At 53.9% G+C, this 19,297-nt stretch overlaps 7 protein-coding genes across 7 annotated transcripts; 3 read left to right on the forward strand and 4 right to left on the reverse strand.

Annotated features, from left to right (window-relative positions):
- Window positions 1–4,492: 4,492 nt before the first annotated feature.
- CLAFUR5_04517 (Ubiquitin-conjugating enzyme E2 G1) lies at window positions 4,493–5,224 on the forward strand (the record flags this gene model as incomplete). The annotated part of the gene is made up of 3 exons (XM_047903665.1): window positions 4,493–4,688; window positions 4,825–5,159; window positions 5,210–5,224. 3 exons carry the CDS (start codon window positions 4,493–4,495, stop codon window positions 5,222–5,224), a joined length of 546 nt encoding a protein of 181 aa, XP_047760862.1.
- A 2,579-nt stretch (window positions 5,225–7,803) lies between these two features.
- CLAFUR5_04518 (uncharacterized protein) lies at window positions 7,804–8,580 on the reverse strand (the record flags this gene model as incomplete). The annotated part of the gene is made up of 1 exon (XM_047903666.1): window positions 7,804–8,580. One exon carries the CDS (start codon window positions 8,578–8,580, stop codon window positions 7,804–7,806), a length of 777 nt encoding a protein of 258 aa, XP_047760866.1.
- Window positions 8,581–9,591: 1,011 nt separating this feature from the next.
- On the reverse strand, window positions 9,592–14,784 carry CLAFUR5_04519 (Helicase swr1; the record flags this gene model as incomplete). Its single annotated transcript, XM_047903667.1, has 1 exon — window positions 9,592–14,784. The coding sequence occupies one exon, from the start codon at window positions 14,782–14,784 to the stop codon at window positions 9,592–9,594; it is 5,193 nt and encodes a 1,730-aa protein (XP_047760867.1).
- Window positions 14,785–15,128: 344 nt separating this feature from the next.
- On the forward strand, window positions 15,129–15,884 carry CLAFUR5_04520 (uncharacterized protein; the record flags this gene model as incomplete). The annotated part of the gene is made up of 3 exons (XM_047903668.1): window positions 15,129–15,326; window positions 15,450–15,647; window positions 15,705–15,884. The coding sequence occupies 3 exons, from the start codon at window positions 15,129–15,131 to the stop codon at window positions 15,882–15,884; spliced, it is 576 nt and encodes a 191-aa protein (XP_047760336.1).
- Window positions 15,885–15,944: 60 nt separating this feature from the next.
- Window positions 15,945–17,106, reverse strand: CLAFUR5_04521 (Short-chain dehydrogenase/reductase prx1; the record flags this gene model as incomplete). Its single annotated transcript, XM_047903669.1, has 3 exons — window positions 15,945–16,490; window positions 16,538–16,574; window positions 16,643–17,106. 3 exons carry the CDS (start codon window positions 17,104–17,106, stop codon window positions 15,945–15,947), a joined length of 1,047 nt encoding a protein of 348 aa, XP_047760335.1.
- Window positions 17,107–17,450: 344 nt separating this feature from the next.
- Window positions 17,451–18,704, forward strand: CLAFUR5_04522 (Histidine protein methyltransferase 1; the record flags this gene model as incomplete). Its single annotated transcript, XM_047903670.1, has 3 exons — window positions 17,451–17,591; window positions 17,740–18,036; window positions 18,090–18,704. The coding sequence occupies 3 exons, from the start codon at window positions 17,451–17,453 to the stop codon at window positions 18,702–18,704; spliced, it is 1,053 nt and encodes a 350-aa protein (XP_047760390.1).
- A 90-nt stretch (window positions 18,705–18,794) lies between these two features.
- CLAFUR5_04523 (uncharacterized protein) lies at window positions 18,795–19,289 on the reverse strand (the record flags this gene model as incomplete). Its single annotated transcript, XM_047903671.1, has 2 exons — window positions 18,795–19,114; window positions 19,169–19,289. The coding sequence occupies 2 exons, from the start codon at window positions 19,287–19,289 to the stop codon at window positions 18,795–18,797; spliced, it is 441 nt and encodes a 146-aa protein (XP_047760389.1).
- Window positions 19,290–19,297: the final 8 nt, after the last annotated feature.

Raw genomic sequence — 19,297 nt, forward strand, 5'->3', positions numbered from 1 at the left:
ATTCGAATTGGCAACAGGACGAATTCCGAACGTGGGTCACATGGTGGTGTATGGCTCCCTTGCATACGTGTTCATCCATGGACCAGATCAGCCTGGCAAGAGCGAGAAACTCCAAGAGAGAGCGCTCATAGGCTACCTTGTGGGATACGACTCCACTAACATCTACCGCGTATGGGACCCATCAAAAGATAGGGTTATGCGAGTCAAGGACGTCCTCTTCGATGAGACCACGTTCTATGACCCATCACGCCTGACAGCAGGGTACACGACCCCTGTCGAGAACATCGCAACAGCGGAACCGGCTGAAGAGCCTGAACAATACTACGACCTGTATGTCGCTCATCACGAGCAAGACACAGCACAGGCCGAGGGGGTGGAAGAACAGGCTCAGCAGCCGCACACCCAACAACCTCGAGACGCCCACCAAAAGCTCCTTGGGCAAGAACCACACTGGCCGCAACACCGCGAGTCAGCAACATATAACCAAAAAGACCGGCAAATCGAGCACGTAACAGATCACGTGACTCAAGACAAGACACAGCAGTCAGCACCCAACACCACTGACTACTACGATACCCTGCAGCAGCAGATAATGGATGCCCTCACCGCAGAAGATCGTGAGGAGATCATGGGCAACACGGACCCTGATCGCGAGCCATATCCATTCACATTCACACCACCAGAAGACGCGTTAACACACAACGCGTCCAACACACCACTCTTCCCCCTAGAGCCAGAGCTCTACACACCAGAGGAGTCCAACTATGCAGTCACAGAGAATGGAAAGCGCCTACGAACGGCCTACTTCCACCATGCACTGCACCAGATCATGGTCGCTAATGTAATCATCGGCCAGATGTCCGGCATACGACCCAGAACACGCGCCTATCGCGACAAGAGCGATCGAAGCCCTACACGAAGAGGCAACAGCCCTCTCAGGCGTGTCAACACCACTACCTCTATGCACCGCGATGACCTTCCGCCCGAACCTTCTAACTACCGAGCCGCTATGAAACACCGCTTCTCCCAACAGTGGATCGAAGCTATGGCCAAGGAGTTTGCCAAAGCCCTGGCAACAGGCACATTCAGATGGGCAACAAAGGAAGAGAAGGATCAGGATGCTCAGCAAGAGGAGGGACTTCAGCCACTACTGCCGCTCAAGTGGGTGTACAAATACAAACTGGACGAGCACGGCATGCTGAAGAGCTTCAAGGCTAGGCTATGCGCAAGAGGCGATTTGCAAGGAACACACTTAGACACATACGCCGCCACACTGCCAGCAAGCATGTTCCGCCTCTGCTGTGCTATGGCCGCGAGCTTCGACCTAGAAGCCGAACAATTCGATGTTGTCAGCGCCTTCCTGAACTCGGACCTGCCATACACCATGTATCTGCAACCACCTCCTGGAATCGACAGGCCATCCCATGGACACGCCCTCAAGCTGGTCAAGGCCCTCTACGGTCTGAAGGAGTCCCCTTTATTGTGGTACAACTCCCTAACCGAGACGCTGGCCTCCCTTGGACTAGTACCCCTGTCGGACTCCGAATGCATCTACCATGACAACAAGGTTATGTTCTTCTTTTACGTTGACGACCTGGTTATGCTCTACCACCGCAAGCACAAGGCCCATGCTGCCAACATCAAGCAGCGGCTGCTTGCTAAGTACGAGATGCACGAGCTCGGTGATCTCTCCTGGTTCCTAGGAATCAAGGTTACGCGCGACAGAAACAAGCGCTTGCTGTGGCTCTCTCAAGAAGACTACATTGAGAAGCTAGCCGCCAAATTCAGCATATCCACGAATGCACGCAAAACGACAGTGCCAGTAGATCAACACCTTGATTGGACCGTTCCAGAGGGTCATCAACCCACCTCTATCGCCATCCTTGCGTACCAACAACGTATAGGATCCCTCAACTTCGCCGCCACACACACGCGGCCTGACATCGCCTTTTCCTTGTCCATGCTATCGCAGTATCTGACCAAGCCAACTGAGACACACCTCAAGCTTGCAGATCAGTGCTTGCGCTATCTCCTGGAGACCAAGAACCTCTGCCTTGTATATGGCGCCAGCAAACACATCACTGGCCTTCACAGCCAACCAGAGCACCTCGGTAGCAACCACGAGTTCTTTGGAGCATCGGACGCGTCCTACGGCATGAATAATGACAGGACCAGCTCAAATGGCTGGGTCTTCATGCTGTTCGGTGGACCAGTGGATTATAAGGCATCTAAACAAATCACTGTCACCAAGTCCTCAACAGAGGCTGAGCTACTCGGGCTTTCGCAAGCCGCCTCAGAGCTCATACAGTGGGAACGAGTCTTCGCTGAGATACACCTTCAGTTCAATCAGCGCACCCACTTGTACTGCGACAACACGCAGACCATCCGCCTTGTCAACCAACAAGGGCAAAAGCTTGACACGAAGCTACGCCACGTTGACATCCACCACCACTGGCTCCGACAGCGAGACCAGCGCGGAGACATTGAGATCAAGTATCTCAGCACCAACGACATGCCTGCAGACGGGCTGACCAAGCTGCTTCCACCACAGAAGCACAAGCACTTCGTCAAGCTGCTCAATATGGCTGAGGAAGGCGTGGACCCACGCACCTCAGTGCCCTCTGCAGCCGCATCAGGAGGTAACGGGCCAACAGACGCCTGAGAAGCCCGCAGCAGCGGCCTCACCTCATCTCGAAACGAACACCGAACGGCTTCATCTTTACGGACACCTCACTGGAAGCGCCAGCAGGCGCAAAACACGGCCACCAGCAGCCACCAATGCTGTAGACGACAACGAAGCCAGGGCAAAGCATCCACCATTCACCGGTGCGGCCCTGGCACCATCATCAACAGGTGTTTCTCGGACTCCCATTGGCTAACAGCGCAAGGGCGAGAAACACCCCTGTCACCAGCAGCAGCGCACGCGCGCGACAAAAGCAGCGCGTCCAATCAGAAAGCGAGAAACGCCTCCAACTTGCTGCTAGCAACAACACTACCACCTTGTCACCACATCATCCGCTGCTTTCGCACCTCACACATAGCACACACTTGCCCAAAACAAAAAGGTGTCACCACCCTGAGGTGATGGACCTTTAAAAGTGCAGAAAGCAAGGCACCCCGAAGGTGCCTTTTCAACTTTCCGATACCGTTGCTCCGGTGTTACCCATTGGAGCCCCATTACACCTCACATGGTGCAAGCTCTGTCGTAGACAGCCCAGTGCATTGCGCCACTGACTAGTATCTCATACTCCCCAGGGGCAGAGCGAGCTCTCTCACCATTCGCCGGAGCGAAATAACTTGGCACAGAGCAATTATCGGACAATTCAATAAGTTGAGCGGACGACAATATATGTTTAAGCATACGATAGGACTAAGGCTACCCCTGGATTGAACTCAGGACCTCTGATGTTTGCCGGTGGGTGAGATGATTGCACACTCAAGTGAAAGTCCGTGCAACGGGACCATCACCTGAGCCATCTCACCGGCAACAGTCACACATTCTATGCTTTATTATATAGGTAACAATGGCAGCAGTGAAAGTGAGGAATGAGGGAAGGGGTACAAAGCTCACCTCACTTCACTTGAAACAGCTGACTTACCCTCACTGCAGCAGCAGCAACACCGAGGGCCTGACGTCACTGCCATAGATAGGGTGGGGTAGTTATGACAGGGTGCACGCGATCACATGGGAATCAGCTCATTCACTCCAGCGCACGAGCTGAGGGGGTGTGTCGCGATCCGAGCGTGCACATGGGCAACATCCCATCATCAAAACTTGAGGCCACGTACGCTAAGAATCAGGTGACTGATTAGTCACCTGCAGCCTCTTCAAGAGCAACACTTGTCCATTCTAGATAGACACATGCAATACACAACCTGCTTTTGAAACACCCTATATGAGCCCGTACAATAACTTCCCACACTTCTAACGTGATAGATACCCCATATGTAGCGAATGTTTTGCCCGTTCTCTAGCCGCGATCACATTTATCACAGTTGGCATCTCGTTCAGATAACAAAATGTTTGCTCCAACCATAAATGGATCTCACCTCGGTCTGCGATAGGCAAGTCCGCGATAGGCTTGTGAATCTGGAAGCTGTCCCTCAGTGACCGACGACCAGGGCTAGCACGACTAAATCCATGCTTGCTCTTGCCACTAAGGTGCTTCTTGACCACACATTCACCACTGTACAAACCGTCCACAAAGTCAAGTGCTACCCAGATCTAGCAGCTACCACTTCCGCGATCCTGTCTCAGCCACGCCGCAGCTGCCATAGCAAACCCTCCGACACCACCGTCCAAGCTACTGCGAGCACGAGACCAACACTACGGGTCGTTTCTCGGGCAACCATTGCTCGAGTACCTGCAGCAGCTCAGCACTTCGCTTGCAGCATACGTTAAACGGCCACACATCATCCATATCAGCTCAGACGACCTCAGCCGAGCTGAATCGCAACCACACACCAGCGAAGTGGAGAGGAGGTGGCAGAGATGGACTCACCGGCGAGTCGAAGTAACACAGCGAGTCCTGGCGGGACATCGAGTTCGGCACTGTTGCTCGGCAGACAGTTCAAGCAAATGCAAAAGGAGGGCATACCGGGCATCAGCTGTGGTCTCGTGGGCAGCTCAGTCTTTGAGTGGGAGGTTATGCTCATGCTAGATGAGGAGCAGGGCAGTCTGTACGGAGGTGAGTGACGGATACAGCGATACTAGGAAGCCCAACACGTGGGTATGTCCGCCCTCGGGGAATAGGCGTACAAGCAGCAACAGAAGTGCTGGAAGTGACAAACGAACGTCACAGCCCAAAGACTGACAGCACACAGGCGGCATCTTCAGAGCCCGCATGACATTTCCCCAAACATACCCTCACTCACCGCCAAAGCTCAAGTTCGAAACGCCACTCTTCCACCCGAACGTCTACGAGAACGGCGAGGTCTGTATCAGTATCCTGCACGAGGGTGAGGATCAGTATGGTTACGAATCCGCAGCGGAGCGATGGTCACCAGTACAAACACCCGAGACGATTTTACTTTCTGTCATTAGCATGTTGAGTAGTCCGAACGACGAGAGTCCCGCGAATATCGAGGCCGGGAAGTTATGGAGGGAAGATCAGAAGGAGTTCAAGAAGAGGGTGAGGCGGTGTGTCAGGGATAGTCAGGTAAGTGAATCGCGGTTTGATGAGAGCTGGAAGCTGACAGAACGTTTTAGGAGAACGCCTTGTAAGCATACCGATAGGTAGATTGCCTTCATGATGCATGAAACCAGCACAAAGCTGTATATACGACTTGAGTCGCCAACTTACTGGAGAGGCGTGCCGTCCTTTTCTTGGAAGAATGCTTCGTATCCACCCATTGGTTACCTCAATTTCTTCATGCTATTGCAGATGTTTCATGACCCTACAGCAACATGCTGTAGCCAGACTTCACACCATCGCCCGAACGACAGCATCAAAGTCCACTATAGAACAAGTTGCAACAGGCATTGCGCTCTGCCACGCCCCGAAATCCGGAATATCCCAACCATCGTAGGGATGCCTTATGCTAGGCATCGTACCCGGCGCAGTAATCCATGCCGGCTCAGGGCATGCGAGGTCGTCATGAGGCGCGACTGTAGCTCTCAGCTGAGCTGTGGGCAGACCACAAGAGCTAGTCGATCGTGTATCCAAACCGAGATGTGCTATGCTCGGGCCTCCGGGAGCACTGGTGATATTGGTCTGGAAGGCGCATAATAAGAAGTAGTCCCTGACGGTCCGGCAACAACGCTAATCTGCTGGATAGGGCTTGCACGCAATCTCTCTGTAGTCTGTGCCAGATGGGTTCGCACCGCGCAGCATATCGAGGATGGTTCCGTGCAGCTACGGCGATTATACTCCAGAAGAGGAACCAGTTTTCGTGGTGTAGTTGTCGCAACGATGAGACTGGACTCAGTATGCTGACACGTGGTCGGTAGTGTTCCTCGAAGTGCTGGAAGAGCTCTAACGCCTCATAGTACTGCAGCTGTACGTCATCAAGTAGGAACGAGCTATACGTCTTGTCTTCTGTGATGTCCAGCCATCGCTCGTCGATGTGGCTGAAACCGGAGGCTGTCGGTGGTCCATAAGGCAGTCTTTCCGCGATGGATAGAGACGCTGATACTTCGTTGTGAAGGTCATGACCCAAGCTTCGTGGCTCCGACTCGGGGGTCAACTTCGCAGAATGTCCGTCTATGGGGTGGCTTGGAGCTCGGTCTCTCTTCAGTCGATCTAGTTGGGTTTCGAGCTCCTTGATACGACTTCGAGCAGGCACTCTTTTGAATGAGCTGTCCGTTTTGCATTCATGGTGGCTTATTTCACACCGAGAGCAAGGCTTCGGATATCGTTCTCTGAGATCGCACTTGAGCTATAGTCCAGAGCGTCAGCAAACGTACGTGTCGGCCAAGCAAGACATAGGGCTGCGACTACCTTTACTTGCCGGCAACTCGTGCAGGATGTCGCACGGCTCTTCTTGTTTGAGTCACTTGCTGGGCTGGCCATTGCGAGCTGCGCAGTAGGAACGTAAGGCTTGTGTGATCGTCTAATAGACGGGGGTGGGCTGTCTTGTCGTCCAAATATGAAGCCGTATAGCCTCTCTTCGTCCGACCGAAATACACCAGCTGAACACCAGATCTCAGCTTCTATGGCATTGTTTCAAGGCTGAGTAAATGCCAACCAAAAAACAACCATACAATCGAGTGACTCGTTCTGAGCCATCGCCGTATTATCACCATGCCCTGCCGGGATACTCATCCTGAACGATCCTATTAGTGTCTACGGAAGTATTCTCTGTCACAGACAAAGAGAATGGACGTCCGAGGCAAGCATATCCGTGGAAGCTGAACTCTGGCGGCATACCGCTTTCGTCATAAGGCTATGCCGGACAGATCTTCGTATGGCAACCCGATGAAGCTGTGTGCATAGAGACGGCCGGAAGGTCCTGATGCAGTGCTGCTATTGCTGTGGACTTCGTAACGCGAAGCAGGGCTGGCTTAGAGAACCATCAGTGCTTCTATCGTCCAGTCTGCTTCGAGACTACGCTACTGGTCTGTCAGTACATGGTGGCCGCGGCATACCACTCGATCGCGAGTAGGATTTGCTCTTTTAACGAGGTACGAGTGAAGCTGTTTCGGGCTAATAATATGGGCGTTACGTCCCGATAACTTCACCAACGCCTGGGGACCGGATTCATGAACCATCGTAGGTGATTGATCCACGAGTGCTGGTCTATCACCCTATCCAGTCCGCTTTCGGCCATGCCCTCGATCTGCCTCATGCTATTGTAGTCGTCTAAGCAGGATGTCACTGCTTCGAGCGTACGCCGTATGCTGCACGACTGCCATAGGGTCTCAATGGTTCCAGCACGCAGGAAGGGCCCAGCGGTGTTCCGTCCGTCGCGTAGATCTGTAGTACAGAGTGGCAAAACCAAGGACCTGTTGTCAACTCGAGTCGGTGGATGCCGATGTCTCTAAAGTGATGTTGATAGTAAAGTGGAAGCCAGGCGCCGCGAAGTCAAAGGCAGAAAGGCAGTGCCAAGACCGTGCATGGGTTCGCAGTCCGACGGGAAGGTGCATCTGTAAGCATGGTAGCACGGTAACACAGTGCATGTACAGACGCAGCAGAAACATTGTAATGTATCGTTGGAGGTAATATGCATTTGAAGACAATCTAAGTACTGCCACTCCTCTGTCGATATCGTTACCACAACTGGCGCCCTGTTCAGCGCCGGGTATCATTCGTTCGTAATAGTCATAACGTATCGTACAAGAAGCGCATCCTATGCCTGTACATCTCACATGAAAGACACGGTGTAGATGACGCCCGCAATGACGACCCAGAATCCGCTCAGCTCGGCCAAATTCTGCTTCATGCCGCGTGCGGCGCTGGTGTCCGTGGATGTGCCGTTTGGCAAAGTGCCGTTGACGACCAGAGTCGACGTGCCGTTGATATCAGCGACACGGGAGATTGTCAAGTTGTTCGCGACCGCGTCCAGATAGCTCGTCTCGTTCTTCACGTCGCATCCGCATGGGTTGTACTCGTCGCAAAGGCACTCGATTGGCTTCGACTCGTTGCGGTTGCTTGTCCTGTTGTAGTAAGGGTAATAGCCGTGGTAGCTGTAGGCGTACACGCTGCCCAGCCAAAGTCCAGGAAAGATACCAAGTGCCGCACCGCCGAGTACGTATGGCGCTACACCTCCTCGAGAAGTTCCGGGCTTGTATGGTGTCGATGCGCCTCCTCCATAGTATCCTCCGCCGAAGGTGCGTGGTGCGCTTGTTCCACCGCTTGATCCAGTCGATGTCGAGCCTCGAGATCCGCCAGAGGATGAACCTGAACTAGATGAGCCAGAACTCGAACCGCTCCCTCGCGAACCGCTGCCTCGCGAACCGCCTGATGACGAACCACTTGATGAGGAGCCACCTCCTCCTCGACCTCCACCACCGCCTCCACCTTTGCGCTTGAACAGCTCTCTCGATGACTCGAAGGCGTTGTCAAGATATGCGGGCAAGGCGAGTGCGTGGACGGTGGTGAGGAAAGTGAGGAGGAAGGATAGCGTCTGCGGTAGCCTCATGTTGTCGGTATTGAATATGTTTGTTTGGTGCGCTGACCCAGGATCGTGATCGTATCCTTAGAACCAGAAGTCGAGTTGTTAGATTTGCTTATGGTGGTATGCGCACTTGTGAATAGCTGCTCACAGAGACTGTGGCACAAGAAGGCGACGAGGCGTTGTTTGTATGCTATGCGATGATGCTGCGGACAAGAGAAATGAGTTTAGGTGAGCGCGAAGGAGAACTAGTGAACAACTTAGCCACAAAAGCGCGAGAGGCGAACCGGTGACTATCATGACCACTCGACTCCTCATAGGCGAGAGAAAGTGCCACAGCCATGCTCATCAGCCAAGCCGGCACGCCTGCAATAGTGATGCTTGGATTGATTGGAGAAAGAGCCAACTCAAGAGGGCTGTGCTTGGCGCTGCTTGCGAGGGAGGATTCGGTCACGCGATTTGACATCATCGTACAGCATCGGGGCCCGAAGATCTCGGCTCGGCTCCACTAAAAAGAGATAGAGTTATACAGACTTCAGGCGGGAGTGCCGTGAGCTCTCACCAGGAACATGACTACACATCTTCTCCACGGTAGACGGCAGGTAATTCTTGGTGACCAGTGGCAAAGTCGGTCCAGCAACACCTCGTGACCAATACCTTCTCCACAGCCTCTGAGGATTCTTTGTCCTGTGCCTCTGGTGGCACAGCACATTGCCTCATCTCGAAGCATCCTCGGGATCATCGCGAGCACTTCACTACGCGCCATGCGAGCCGCGGTTCCATTGAGGCACGTTGTCAGGCACAATCAAGACACAGGACACCGCGATTTGCTTTGCAAAATGTTTGATTCTCGATATATGCTACAATTGTACTCCTTCATAATGCACTCCGCCACAACGGCTGTCAAACGCCTTCGCTATGCTGTATCGCGCTGTGTTGTTCATGCATACCCCTCCTTTTCTGCAGTCAATAGTACAGTATACAAGAACTTCCAAATCCGAGTCCTATGGTATACAACGAAGGGTGTGTAAAGTGTGTCTATCGCTTCCTCTTCGGGCGATGTGAAGGATCGCGCCCATGTTTGTCCAGCTTTCGGACTGGCGGGGGCACATACACCCAGTCCTTGAGCATATTCTCCATATACTTGATCATGTACTTGTCAACGTGCCCTTGTAGTTCTTCGTCGTCAAGATTGTCCTCCTCTGTGAGGCCAGGACCAGGAGTGTTGGCCTTGGATGGTCCTTTCGAAGAGCGTTCCGCAAAGTCGACATCGTCCTGGCGATCTTCCTTGGCTGCTTGCTGCGCCGCTTGCACATCTTCTCTGTCCTCGACCGACTCAAGCGCTTTGGTGTTGGTCCTTTCCTCGCCTCCAAGAAATTTGTCAATCGCAGCCCCGACTTCATCATCGCCTTCCTCATCATCGTCGCGCTTGCGGGTGTACTCAGTCGTGAAGTGTCCTTCTTGAATGATCGTCTGGTCAAGCAAGCTCTTCTGATTCGCTCGACGAAGAATATTCTCCTCGACGGTCTTTTCGCTGACCATCTTGTATACTTCGACATCTCTAACTTGGCCGATACGATGTGCACGATCCATACATTGCCGATCCATCTGCGGGTTCCAATCAAGGTCATAGAAGATGACGGATGACGCGCCAGTCAAGTTCAGACCAACGCCTCCAGCTCGAGAAGACAGGATCATGCATTGGTACTTCGAGTCCGGCCGATTGAACTCAGCAGAGTAAAGCTGGCGACGTTCGACTGGCGTGCTTCCATCAAGACGCAGGTATGGCAAGTTCAGTAAGTTAAGGAACTGCTCGAGCACATTCAGAGTGCCCGTCATCTGGGTGAAGATCAAGCTTCGAGAACCCTTGGCCTGCAGCTCGCGAAGGAGATATACAAGACGCTGGAGCTTGCCAGAGTCGTACACCAGAAGTCGTCTGTCAGGAAACGCGATCGATGTCCTGATTCGAGCTTCGTGACCCCAATCGCCATCCGTTGGGTACGCTGGTGAGACCCTGAGAACATCTTGCACAACAGCAGGGATAGCAAAGTCGAGGATTGGAACGGTGACAGCAGGGGGAACAAATGCGAACCTCACAATCGTATCCTGTAATCGCTCAGCATAGCTAATATGCGTGGCGACATCTTGCTGCAGCCGTGTACTTGCGGCGAGATGCCAGTCGACTGGATGCTCGAATCTCAGAGGCCGGTGGCCCACCTTCATCCGTCCTTGCAAGTACCGGTAGTGTGGCGGCGGCAGTGTGCGTGGGCTGAACAGGTAGGAACCTTCCCGTTGAACTGTCACAAGCTCGCGAAGGTCGGCACCGTAGACCGGTGCAGCACTGATGGCGGAGTCAGTCGCTCGGATGCAGGCCCGGATTTGCTGCAATGTCTGATCACGCTGCCGAAGCCGTTGCAGTGCCCTTGCACCTGCCAAAGTGGCAGGGTCAGGAGACTCATCCATCGAGTTGGCTAGGATGTCGTCAATTTGGCGCTGTAGGAGGCTGGACGCTGAAAGACGCTTGCTGCGCTGCACAGCCGCACGCTTTTGACTTTCGCGGCCGATAAGAAGCAAGCCATTGGAGAAGTCCTCCTTCGTGCCCAGGAGTTGTCTGACCAGTCTTTCTCTGGGATTGTAAGTTTCGAGAGGGCTGAACTCCATGGCGAAGCTAGTCTGGATCGGACGTGGATCGAACAAGTCTGGATGATTGCACACCCTCCGCAAGCTCAGCAGCACCGCACCTGCTTGGACTCCACTTCCTTTGGCAAGGGTCGCCTTTGTTTCTGCAAGACCCATGTAGTCCTGATACAGCTGGCGCTGTCGCTTGCTGAGTTTACACACCACGACACTTTCAGTCTTCTTGGGAAGGTCTTTCTCGACCTCACTCTTTTTGCGACGAAGCAGGAATGGCCGCAGCGAGATGTGGAGCTGATCTACAACACGCTGAGCATTCTCCGAGATCTTCTGAACACCTTGGTCGAAGATCTCTTTGACGGGATCTTTCCAGTGGCCAAGAAATTCTTCGAGCTCGCCGTGTGAGCGATCATCGTCACCAGCTGTCAAGAACGTCAGCAAAGACCACACTTCGGCCAGATCATTTTGCAGAGGCGTTCCAGTGAGCAGCAGACGCGCCCGAGTTCGCAGTCGAATCAGAACCTGCCAGCGCTGGCTGTTGAAGTTCCTGATGTTGTGGGCTTCATCAAGGATGAGATAATGCCATTGCACGTTGCGAATCGCGTTGATGTCCTGCATGGCGACGTTGTAGCTGGTGATGACCACATTGTAGCCTCTCTTCTCCTTGTTCTCATGATGCGGATCGTTTGTCCAACCTTTACGCTTCTGCTGACGCTCTTCTGCAGTGCCGTAGTAACCAAGAACGCGAAAGCCAGGCAGGAACTTCTGGAATTCTGTGACCCAGTTGAGAATGACAGACGTCGGGACGATGACCAAATGCGCCTCCCAGACTTCGTGTACTTCCGCCAGATGAGCTAGAACAGAGATGGTCTGAATCGTTTTGCCCAGACCCATTTCGTCCGCGAGAATGCCATTGGTGCCGTTTCGATAAAGAGAAGCAAGCCAGTCTAGACCAGCATGTTGGTAGGTGCGAAGTGTGCCGCGTAGAAGACTTGGGATCGGAACAAGATTCTTCGTTGTCTGGTCCTCCACCGTCTCCATGTCCTCAACATCGTCGTCATGATCTTCCTTGACGTCCACGTCGTTTGACACAGTCTGTGGCTCTGAGTTAATCAGCTCCGGCTCGGGATCCATGATACTGCCTTCCGCAGAGTGCTCGGCGGTCTCAATCTTGTCGATGCTCATGTCGACATCAGCCTTCTCGATCGAAATCGCTTCTGAGCCAGATCTCGCATTCTCGGTGTCTTCACCGCCACCCTCAACACTTGTCATGGGTGTGGGAAGACCTCCAGCTTGGTCGCGGAGCTCTTTTGCGCTGTAGAAACCAAGCAGTGATGTTTTCAGCATGGATGCACCTCCGCTGCCGTCTTCACTCCCTGCATCGTTGTTATCGTCATCGCCGTGGCCGGCTTCATCATCAGTGCTACTCATGGCTTCATCGGAATCGTAATCATCAGAGTCCATATCGGTCGATTCGTCTGAGGAAAGGTGCTCCTCAACAGCTGCTTCCTCGCGCGAGGGCGACGCGGAGCCCGCTGCTTGACTTCGCCTATTCGCACGCGCTCGGGTGGCACTCTCATCAAGGGCATCATCCTTCTCGGCGTCTTCGTCAATCTCGTGGTTCGCGGTACCGTCGCCCAGCATTGCGCTTAGTCCGACATCCCCCATTTCTTCGTCCTCGTCTGCTTCTCCATCTTCTCCGTCACCGCCATCATCGCTCGTCTTGTCGGGGGGCTCGGCTTCTCGTTGTGCCAAATACGCCGCCAAAGCATCTTCGTCCATTTCGCCGCCTTCCTCAGCGTCGTCCTGCTCTGCTTCGCTTTCGGAGTCGCTCATGTTCTCTTCTCCTTCATCTTCCTGCTCTTCAGCGTCCGACTCACCGACATCTCCAGTACTATCTTCGTCCATGTCGATGTCACTGTCCTGCTCTCCTCGTTGTTTGGCCAAAAGGTTTTCGCTGTACTCCAGTTTCTTCTGCAGTTTCTCGGCTCGGATCCGCTCCTGTTCTACTTCCCAGGCACGTTTCTTCGCATCCTGCACGTAGGCTTCGACCATCTCCCACTTGGCTTTCATGTCCGCAATGACCTGTCTTTTGATTAGATCAAATCTCTTGTTCTCTTCGGCCACGATGTCCTCTTCAGTGGGTCCATGCCTTTCTTTCCATTTCTCAAGCGCTTCGTACGCGATCTTCTTTGCCTGAGTTCGATGCTGTGCCTTTTCGCGAAGTTGGAGTTGCCTCAACCAGAGTGCATGGGCCACCACATGATCGTAGTGACCGTATTGTTGAGCGGGTTCGGTCTGGCTCTCCTCTTGGTATATGCTGCAATGTTGTCTGCTCAGTATACCTCCAGGTTGTGCTTCCATCAAGAGTCGCCTACGCATCTGACCCTCTTCTGCTGCTTGCTTTGCCGCTTTCTGTGCAAAGTATTCGGCATTAGGCGGGCCTTTGTCGGTCTCCATGTACGGTTGTTGCATCTCTTGTAGCTCATACTGTTCTATGACCTGGTAGATGGACAGTTGGGGCGGCCGAGGAGGAGTAGGTGGCTTCGCTTGTGGATGCGGAGGTGGGATGTAGTGTCTCGCAGGGTTGAACTTCAGCTTGATTCTGGGCGACGGCCTCAAAGGAGTCTTTGGAGACGAGGTTGCTGCGTTGTTCATCCGGTGCATCTTGCGGTTGATGGGTGGTGACGTTGGCGGGTCGATCTGCATGGCATCTTTGCTCGCATTGCGCTTGTGCGCTGCGGTAGGTTTGGTCTCGCTCACTGGAAAGCTGCGTGTTGGCTGGAGAGCAGCGATCTGCGCCTTGAGCTCAGCGATCTTCTTAGCACTCGCTGTGGACGTTGACGGCCGGTCCAGATTGTGTCCGTATCCGTTCGCTGGCTTCTTCCCATCCGGCTCTGCCTTCTTACTGCTTGCGCCCATGGTTTTGCCCGCAACCGGCTTCTTCTCGACATTCTGTGGCGTGCCCAGCTTGTCGACCTGCTTCTTAGTCCGCGGACTTACTCGCTTCGGTGCGTCGCCCAGCTCTCTGATGACGCGACCACTCTTGCGCTTCCCGTCCACAACCACTGTAGTCGGCCCCTCTGCTTCGAATCTCTTCCACGGCGGACTCGGCTGTCGCGAGCGTGCAGAAGTCGGCTGGCTGTCACTGCGTCCTCTGCCTTCTGTCTCACTGACCGGCTCGATCGCTTGCGGCGTTGCAGTGTTGACGCGTGCAGAGATCCGTCGTCCGTCCGCGGTCTTCAAGGTAGCGATCTTAGCCTCACCAAAGTCCCACGGAGGAGACTTGCCGCGTTTGGGTTTCTTATTAGGGCGCTTATCGCCGGGTTCAGGCGTCGAGAGCAGGGCCTCCGACTCCTTCCTCTTCGCGCTGGGTTGTGGTGCAGGCCTGACTGTCGCGCTGCCGTCGTCGTCGTCGTTGTTGCTGGCGGAGGTGGCCCCGATCGCATTGATGGTGTCGTCGGCGTCGAGGTCGCCATTCTCCTCGGATTTGATGGGTCGCCCAGCAAGATCGGGTGCCTGGGATGTGGGTGCTGACTCTCGCGACGTCGACTGGAGACTTGTTTCCTCCACGTCCGGAGCAGACGTCGCGTCCATCGAAAACAGCCACTTCTCCTGCTGCACGCGTCATAGCAAGTATCAGCCTGCTCGATCCATTCGATGAGTGTGCGCTCTGATATGTCTGTCAACTATGAATCTCAGGCTGAAGCCGCGTGTTTGCAGTGTAATGTGGAAGAAAGTGTCTCCCTCACATGAAATCCCAACTGTCCTGCCGACACGCGAGGGGCGGCCGAATCCTTGCAAATTGCGGGTAGCGCCGCTCGGCAGGGCGCACTTTTGCATCCACAGCATCACCACACACTACACAGCTATTGACGCGCCGGGGAGCGTCTCGGCCAACAGTGATACTTCCAGACCTCAACACGCACGTCTACTTCACGATGGCGAGCCTCCGATCAGCGCTGCGTGCGGCGCCTCGAGCCCAATTCGTCCGCCCAGCGACCGTCTCACGATTCGCACCACGCAGCTATGCTACAGTAGCTCCCAATCCAGCCACGGACAGCAAGTCGCCAGCACAGGTAGAGCAAGCACAAGAGGATGTGACGCTTCTTGGTGGTCAGGGTGTAGACCCAAACATGGTAGGCATTCTCCGAGGGCGAAGCAAGAGAGCACCGGACAAGGACGAGAGGGGCAGAAAGAAACGAGAGATACGGGCAGGAGATTACATTGTGCAGAACATAGGCTGATTTGTATCTTCGCAGAACGGCAACTACCCAGACCCATCGCAAACATCCGCCCTTCCCCTCAAGCGCCAGTTCCGTGACCCATACGCAGACTGGTGGGACAAGCAAGAACGACGAAACTACGGCGAGCCCGTACACGAGGACAACGATATTCTCGGAATCTTCACACCAGAGGAGTATACACATTTCAAGCCAGCTTGGGGTGGAGTCCTAGTTGTATGTTCAGACAACCAATCACAGCCAACGCACGGGTCACTAACACTTTCCTCACAGGGCGCATTCGTAGCCTCAGTCGGCGTACTCTGCGCAGTTGTCTACAGATATTACCCAGACAAACCATCAGTCTCACGGACATTCCCAGACGGGCTGGAGGCAGAGCTCGGTGGTCCACTAGCGAGACCTGCGCGCAAGGATAACGAGGGTCCTGCTCCGCTTGACAGATCTGTGGTATAGGCTGGTGAGAACGTGTATATACTAAGACGAAGACTTCCATTTGTGTCACTGCATGACCTCTTAATTCTCAAGAGGTAGGCCAACGGCCTCATAGCTCAACTTCCACAGCTTCTCCTCCGCCTCAGGATCATACACATGCGGACCGTATCCTGCCGCACCGACTTCTGCGTCAGGTGCCATCGGACCACATTCAGAACACTCAGCGAGATACCGACCACCGTTACCCTTCTCGAAGTGCGGCTCGAGAGCAGCCCAGACTTGCGTCGCGGCACCTTGTGGCGGGCTCTTCATGATGTGCGCCCTCTTATCAAGTCCCAAAGTTTCGTAGTCATCTTGATCCAAGTGGCGTCCGAGGTCGGTCATGATGCCACCTGGATGCAGCGAGAGACCGCGAAGGTTCTTAGACCCATAGTGGCGCTCGATTGAGCTTGCCATGTAGATGTTGGCAGTTTTGCTTTGGCCATACGCGACCCACTTCTGGTAAGACCCTTCTTTGGACCAATTAATGTCGTCGAAGTTGATGCCGCTGTAGCGGTGTCCTGCTGAGGAGACGCAGATTACGCGGCTGGTTGTGCCGTCTTTTGCGGCGGATTTCAGGAGGACAGGCTGCTGGTCGTTAGTATAGGATAGAACGACAGATATCTATGACCGACCTTTAGCAGCTGAAAGAGGAGGAAGTGAGCAAAATGGCTTCGCATCTGTTAGCTTGCATATCTCGATGGCAGGGCACAAGCAATGAGGTCCAGGCATCCACTTACTTGGTTCCGATCTGGGTCTCAAAGCCATCCTTGGTCTTGCCATAGGGGCAAGCCATAACCCCAGCATTGTTGATCAGAATATTCAGCTGGCTCGAGCTCTTCTTGAAGTCCTCGGCACCGGCTCGAACACTGCCCAGAGAGTCGAGATGAATCTCAAGCGCCTCAGGTCGCGGCGTGTCCTTGTTCTGACCGTTGGAGACAATGTCGTCGATGATCTTCTCAAGCTTGGGTATATCGCGTGCTGTCAAGAACAGCTTTGCGCCAGTCTCATAGAGAGCCTTTGCAGTCTCAATGCCCAGACCGGCCGAGCATCCTGTGATGAGGACTGCCTTGCCTTTGAGCTTGCCGGCAGCGTTGAGATCCTTGACGATCTGAAGTGCGGTAGGACGTTGGTCGCCAGGTCCTTTTGTCTCTGCGTGAAGGGTAGCATATGGCTCATATGGCTCTTTTGGTGCGAAGGACATGTTTGCTTTCTTGGTGTGAGGAGTTGACTTGTGTCGGGTTGTGCCAAGGCCGTGATGTTCTGTTATGTGGGAAAGAGTCGAGAGAATGTTGCTTCACTTGCCTTGATATAACGATTTCGCTTCGGCGACTATTCAACGGCAGTTCCGACCTTGCGAGGCACGAGATGTGCCCTATGGGTGATGCTGTGCTCGAAGCGTTCCTGCCGATGGAGTTATGCTTTCAGCTCCGGCTCGTGCAGATGAGCTTGACCTGATGCGGGATAATAAGCGAGGCATCGTCCAGAAATTCCATGCAGTCGTATCTTGCGGCCGCAGCTGACAACTTCTGCATACAGGCAACCATCATGGCGTTTCAATTCGGGTTTGCGAATGACGAAGGCAGCGATGATGATGGTGCCATGGACACAGGAAGCGGTGTCAAGAGTTGTCCCGTCGCCGCTGCTGAGAACCCCGTGCCTGTGAAACAACACACGCTGGAAGAACTGGTAGGTATGCACTTCTCAACGTTTCCTTTCTAGTCTGACCGATATACAAACACATCTCCACTGTTCAAGCCGTCTCTTGTGTTGATAGATTGTGCAGCATCGCCTCCCAACCATGCCGTCCTAACCGGCAGTACTGACTCTCCTCCAGCTTGCGACTCTACCTGAGAGAATAAGCTACACAACAGTCAAAGTCGAATCGCCACTAGGTCGCATCGCATACATACCTCGACGGGAACTGTTCGATGTGCGACTACAACTACTACAAGAAGACGGCAGCTCCAGTGATCAGGTGATCGATCAGCTAGAGAACTCCGATCTTCGTGCCGGAGTGTACGAAGGCGGCTTCAAGACATGGGAATGCTCAATCGATCTGGCCAGTCTACTACTAGATCGGGGTCCTCGCAAAGATATCGACGAGCTCGTCCGGTGTGACCAAGTCGTTGAGGTAAGCTTTCCATCGATGCCTTGGTGCTGTTGCCATGCTGACAATGACCTCAGCTGGGTGCAGGGAGTGCCTTGCCTGCCTCTATCCTCTTCCGCCATGCTGTGCAGAATGCAGTGACTGGACTCACGTTCACGCTTGCAGACTACAATGAGGACGTTTTGCGGCTGGTGACGCTGCCGAATATGCTCCTGACTTGGGCTGCGAGCACAGAAATTCAGGACTCTGAATCAGAACTACCACGTTCTGACAGTGAAAGCCAAGGCGACTTGGAAATCACACCAGCGTTAATAGAACGTTTCAAAGCGGACCTGGCATCGAAGAACATCATCATAAATTTCCTCTCCGGTCCATGGTCATCAACACTGGCAGATCTCATCCCACAATCGGCGCCAGACATGGGTTTGGTCATCCTGGCTGCAGAAACGATATACAGCCCTGCTTCTACTGTGGCCTTCGTCGATCTACTGGCGATTCTATTGAAGCGTGTAAAGATGGCAAAAGCCATGATCGGCGCGAAGCGAATGTACTTTGGTGTCGGCGGCTCCGTAGACGGTCTCAAAGCTGCCTGTCGAGACAAAGGCGCAGTAGCATACGAGATCGAGAACCACGGAGTACCCGGCATGGAAGGCGGCATTGGAAGAGCCTTGATCGAGATACAAATGTACTGATGCGAAAGAGCAGTCATAGACGGCGTTCAATTCATGGTACAGTATCCATCACGCGGTGTTACAGCGTGGAAACATCTACATCGACTTTATCTATGCTGTCCTGCCACCGGTGCCTCCTTGGCTGGCATTCGAATCACCACCTCCAGGGCGGATGGTCTCTCCACCTTGTCTGATGTTTCCGCGAATCGCATCGTCACCACCGTTCTGGTCCGCATAGATGCGAGCCTTGTCCTCTGGGCCACCTACACCCTCGAAGTCGCCGGCTTTCGTGGGCTTGCCGGTGCCTGGGTTGATGCTGCCGCCCTCCTCGAGTGGGATCTGGCGGTTGTCGCCGGCGCCCTGGCCGCCGATCTGTACTGTGCTGCCGGGGAACTTGCTGATTACATCCTCATTGACACCGGATTCGCGTGCTGGAGAAAGTGTTAGACATCGGGGACTGCTTCGAGGTTATCAAGGGTGCTTACCACTGTCGCTCAGGTTGCTGCTCTGGTCCTTAACATTGCCCTTAGCTTGTTGTGTGTTGAGGTCGCGCTCGGCTTGCTTTGCAATGTCGATTGGATCTTGTCCCTTGTATTCGGCAGACATGGTGGTTA

Source organism: Fulvia fulva, chromosome 4 (genome assembly GCF_020509005.1).
Source record: "Fulvia fulva chromosome 4, complete sequence".
NCBI classification, from domain to species: Eukaryota; Fungi; Ascomycota; class Dothideomycetes; order Mycosphaerellales; family Mycosphaerellaceae; genus Fulvia; species Fulvia fulva.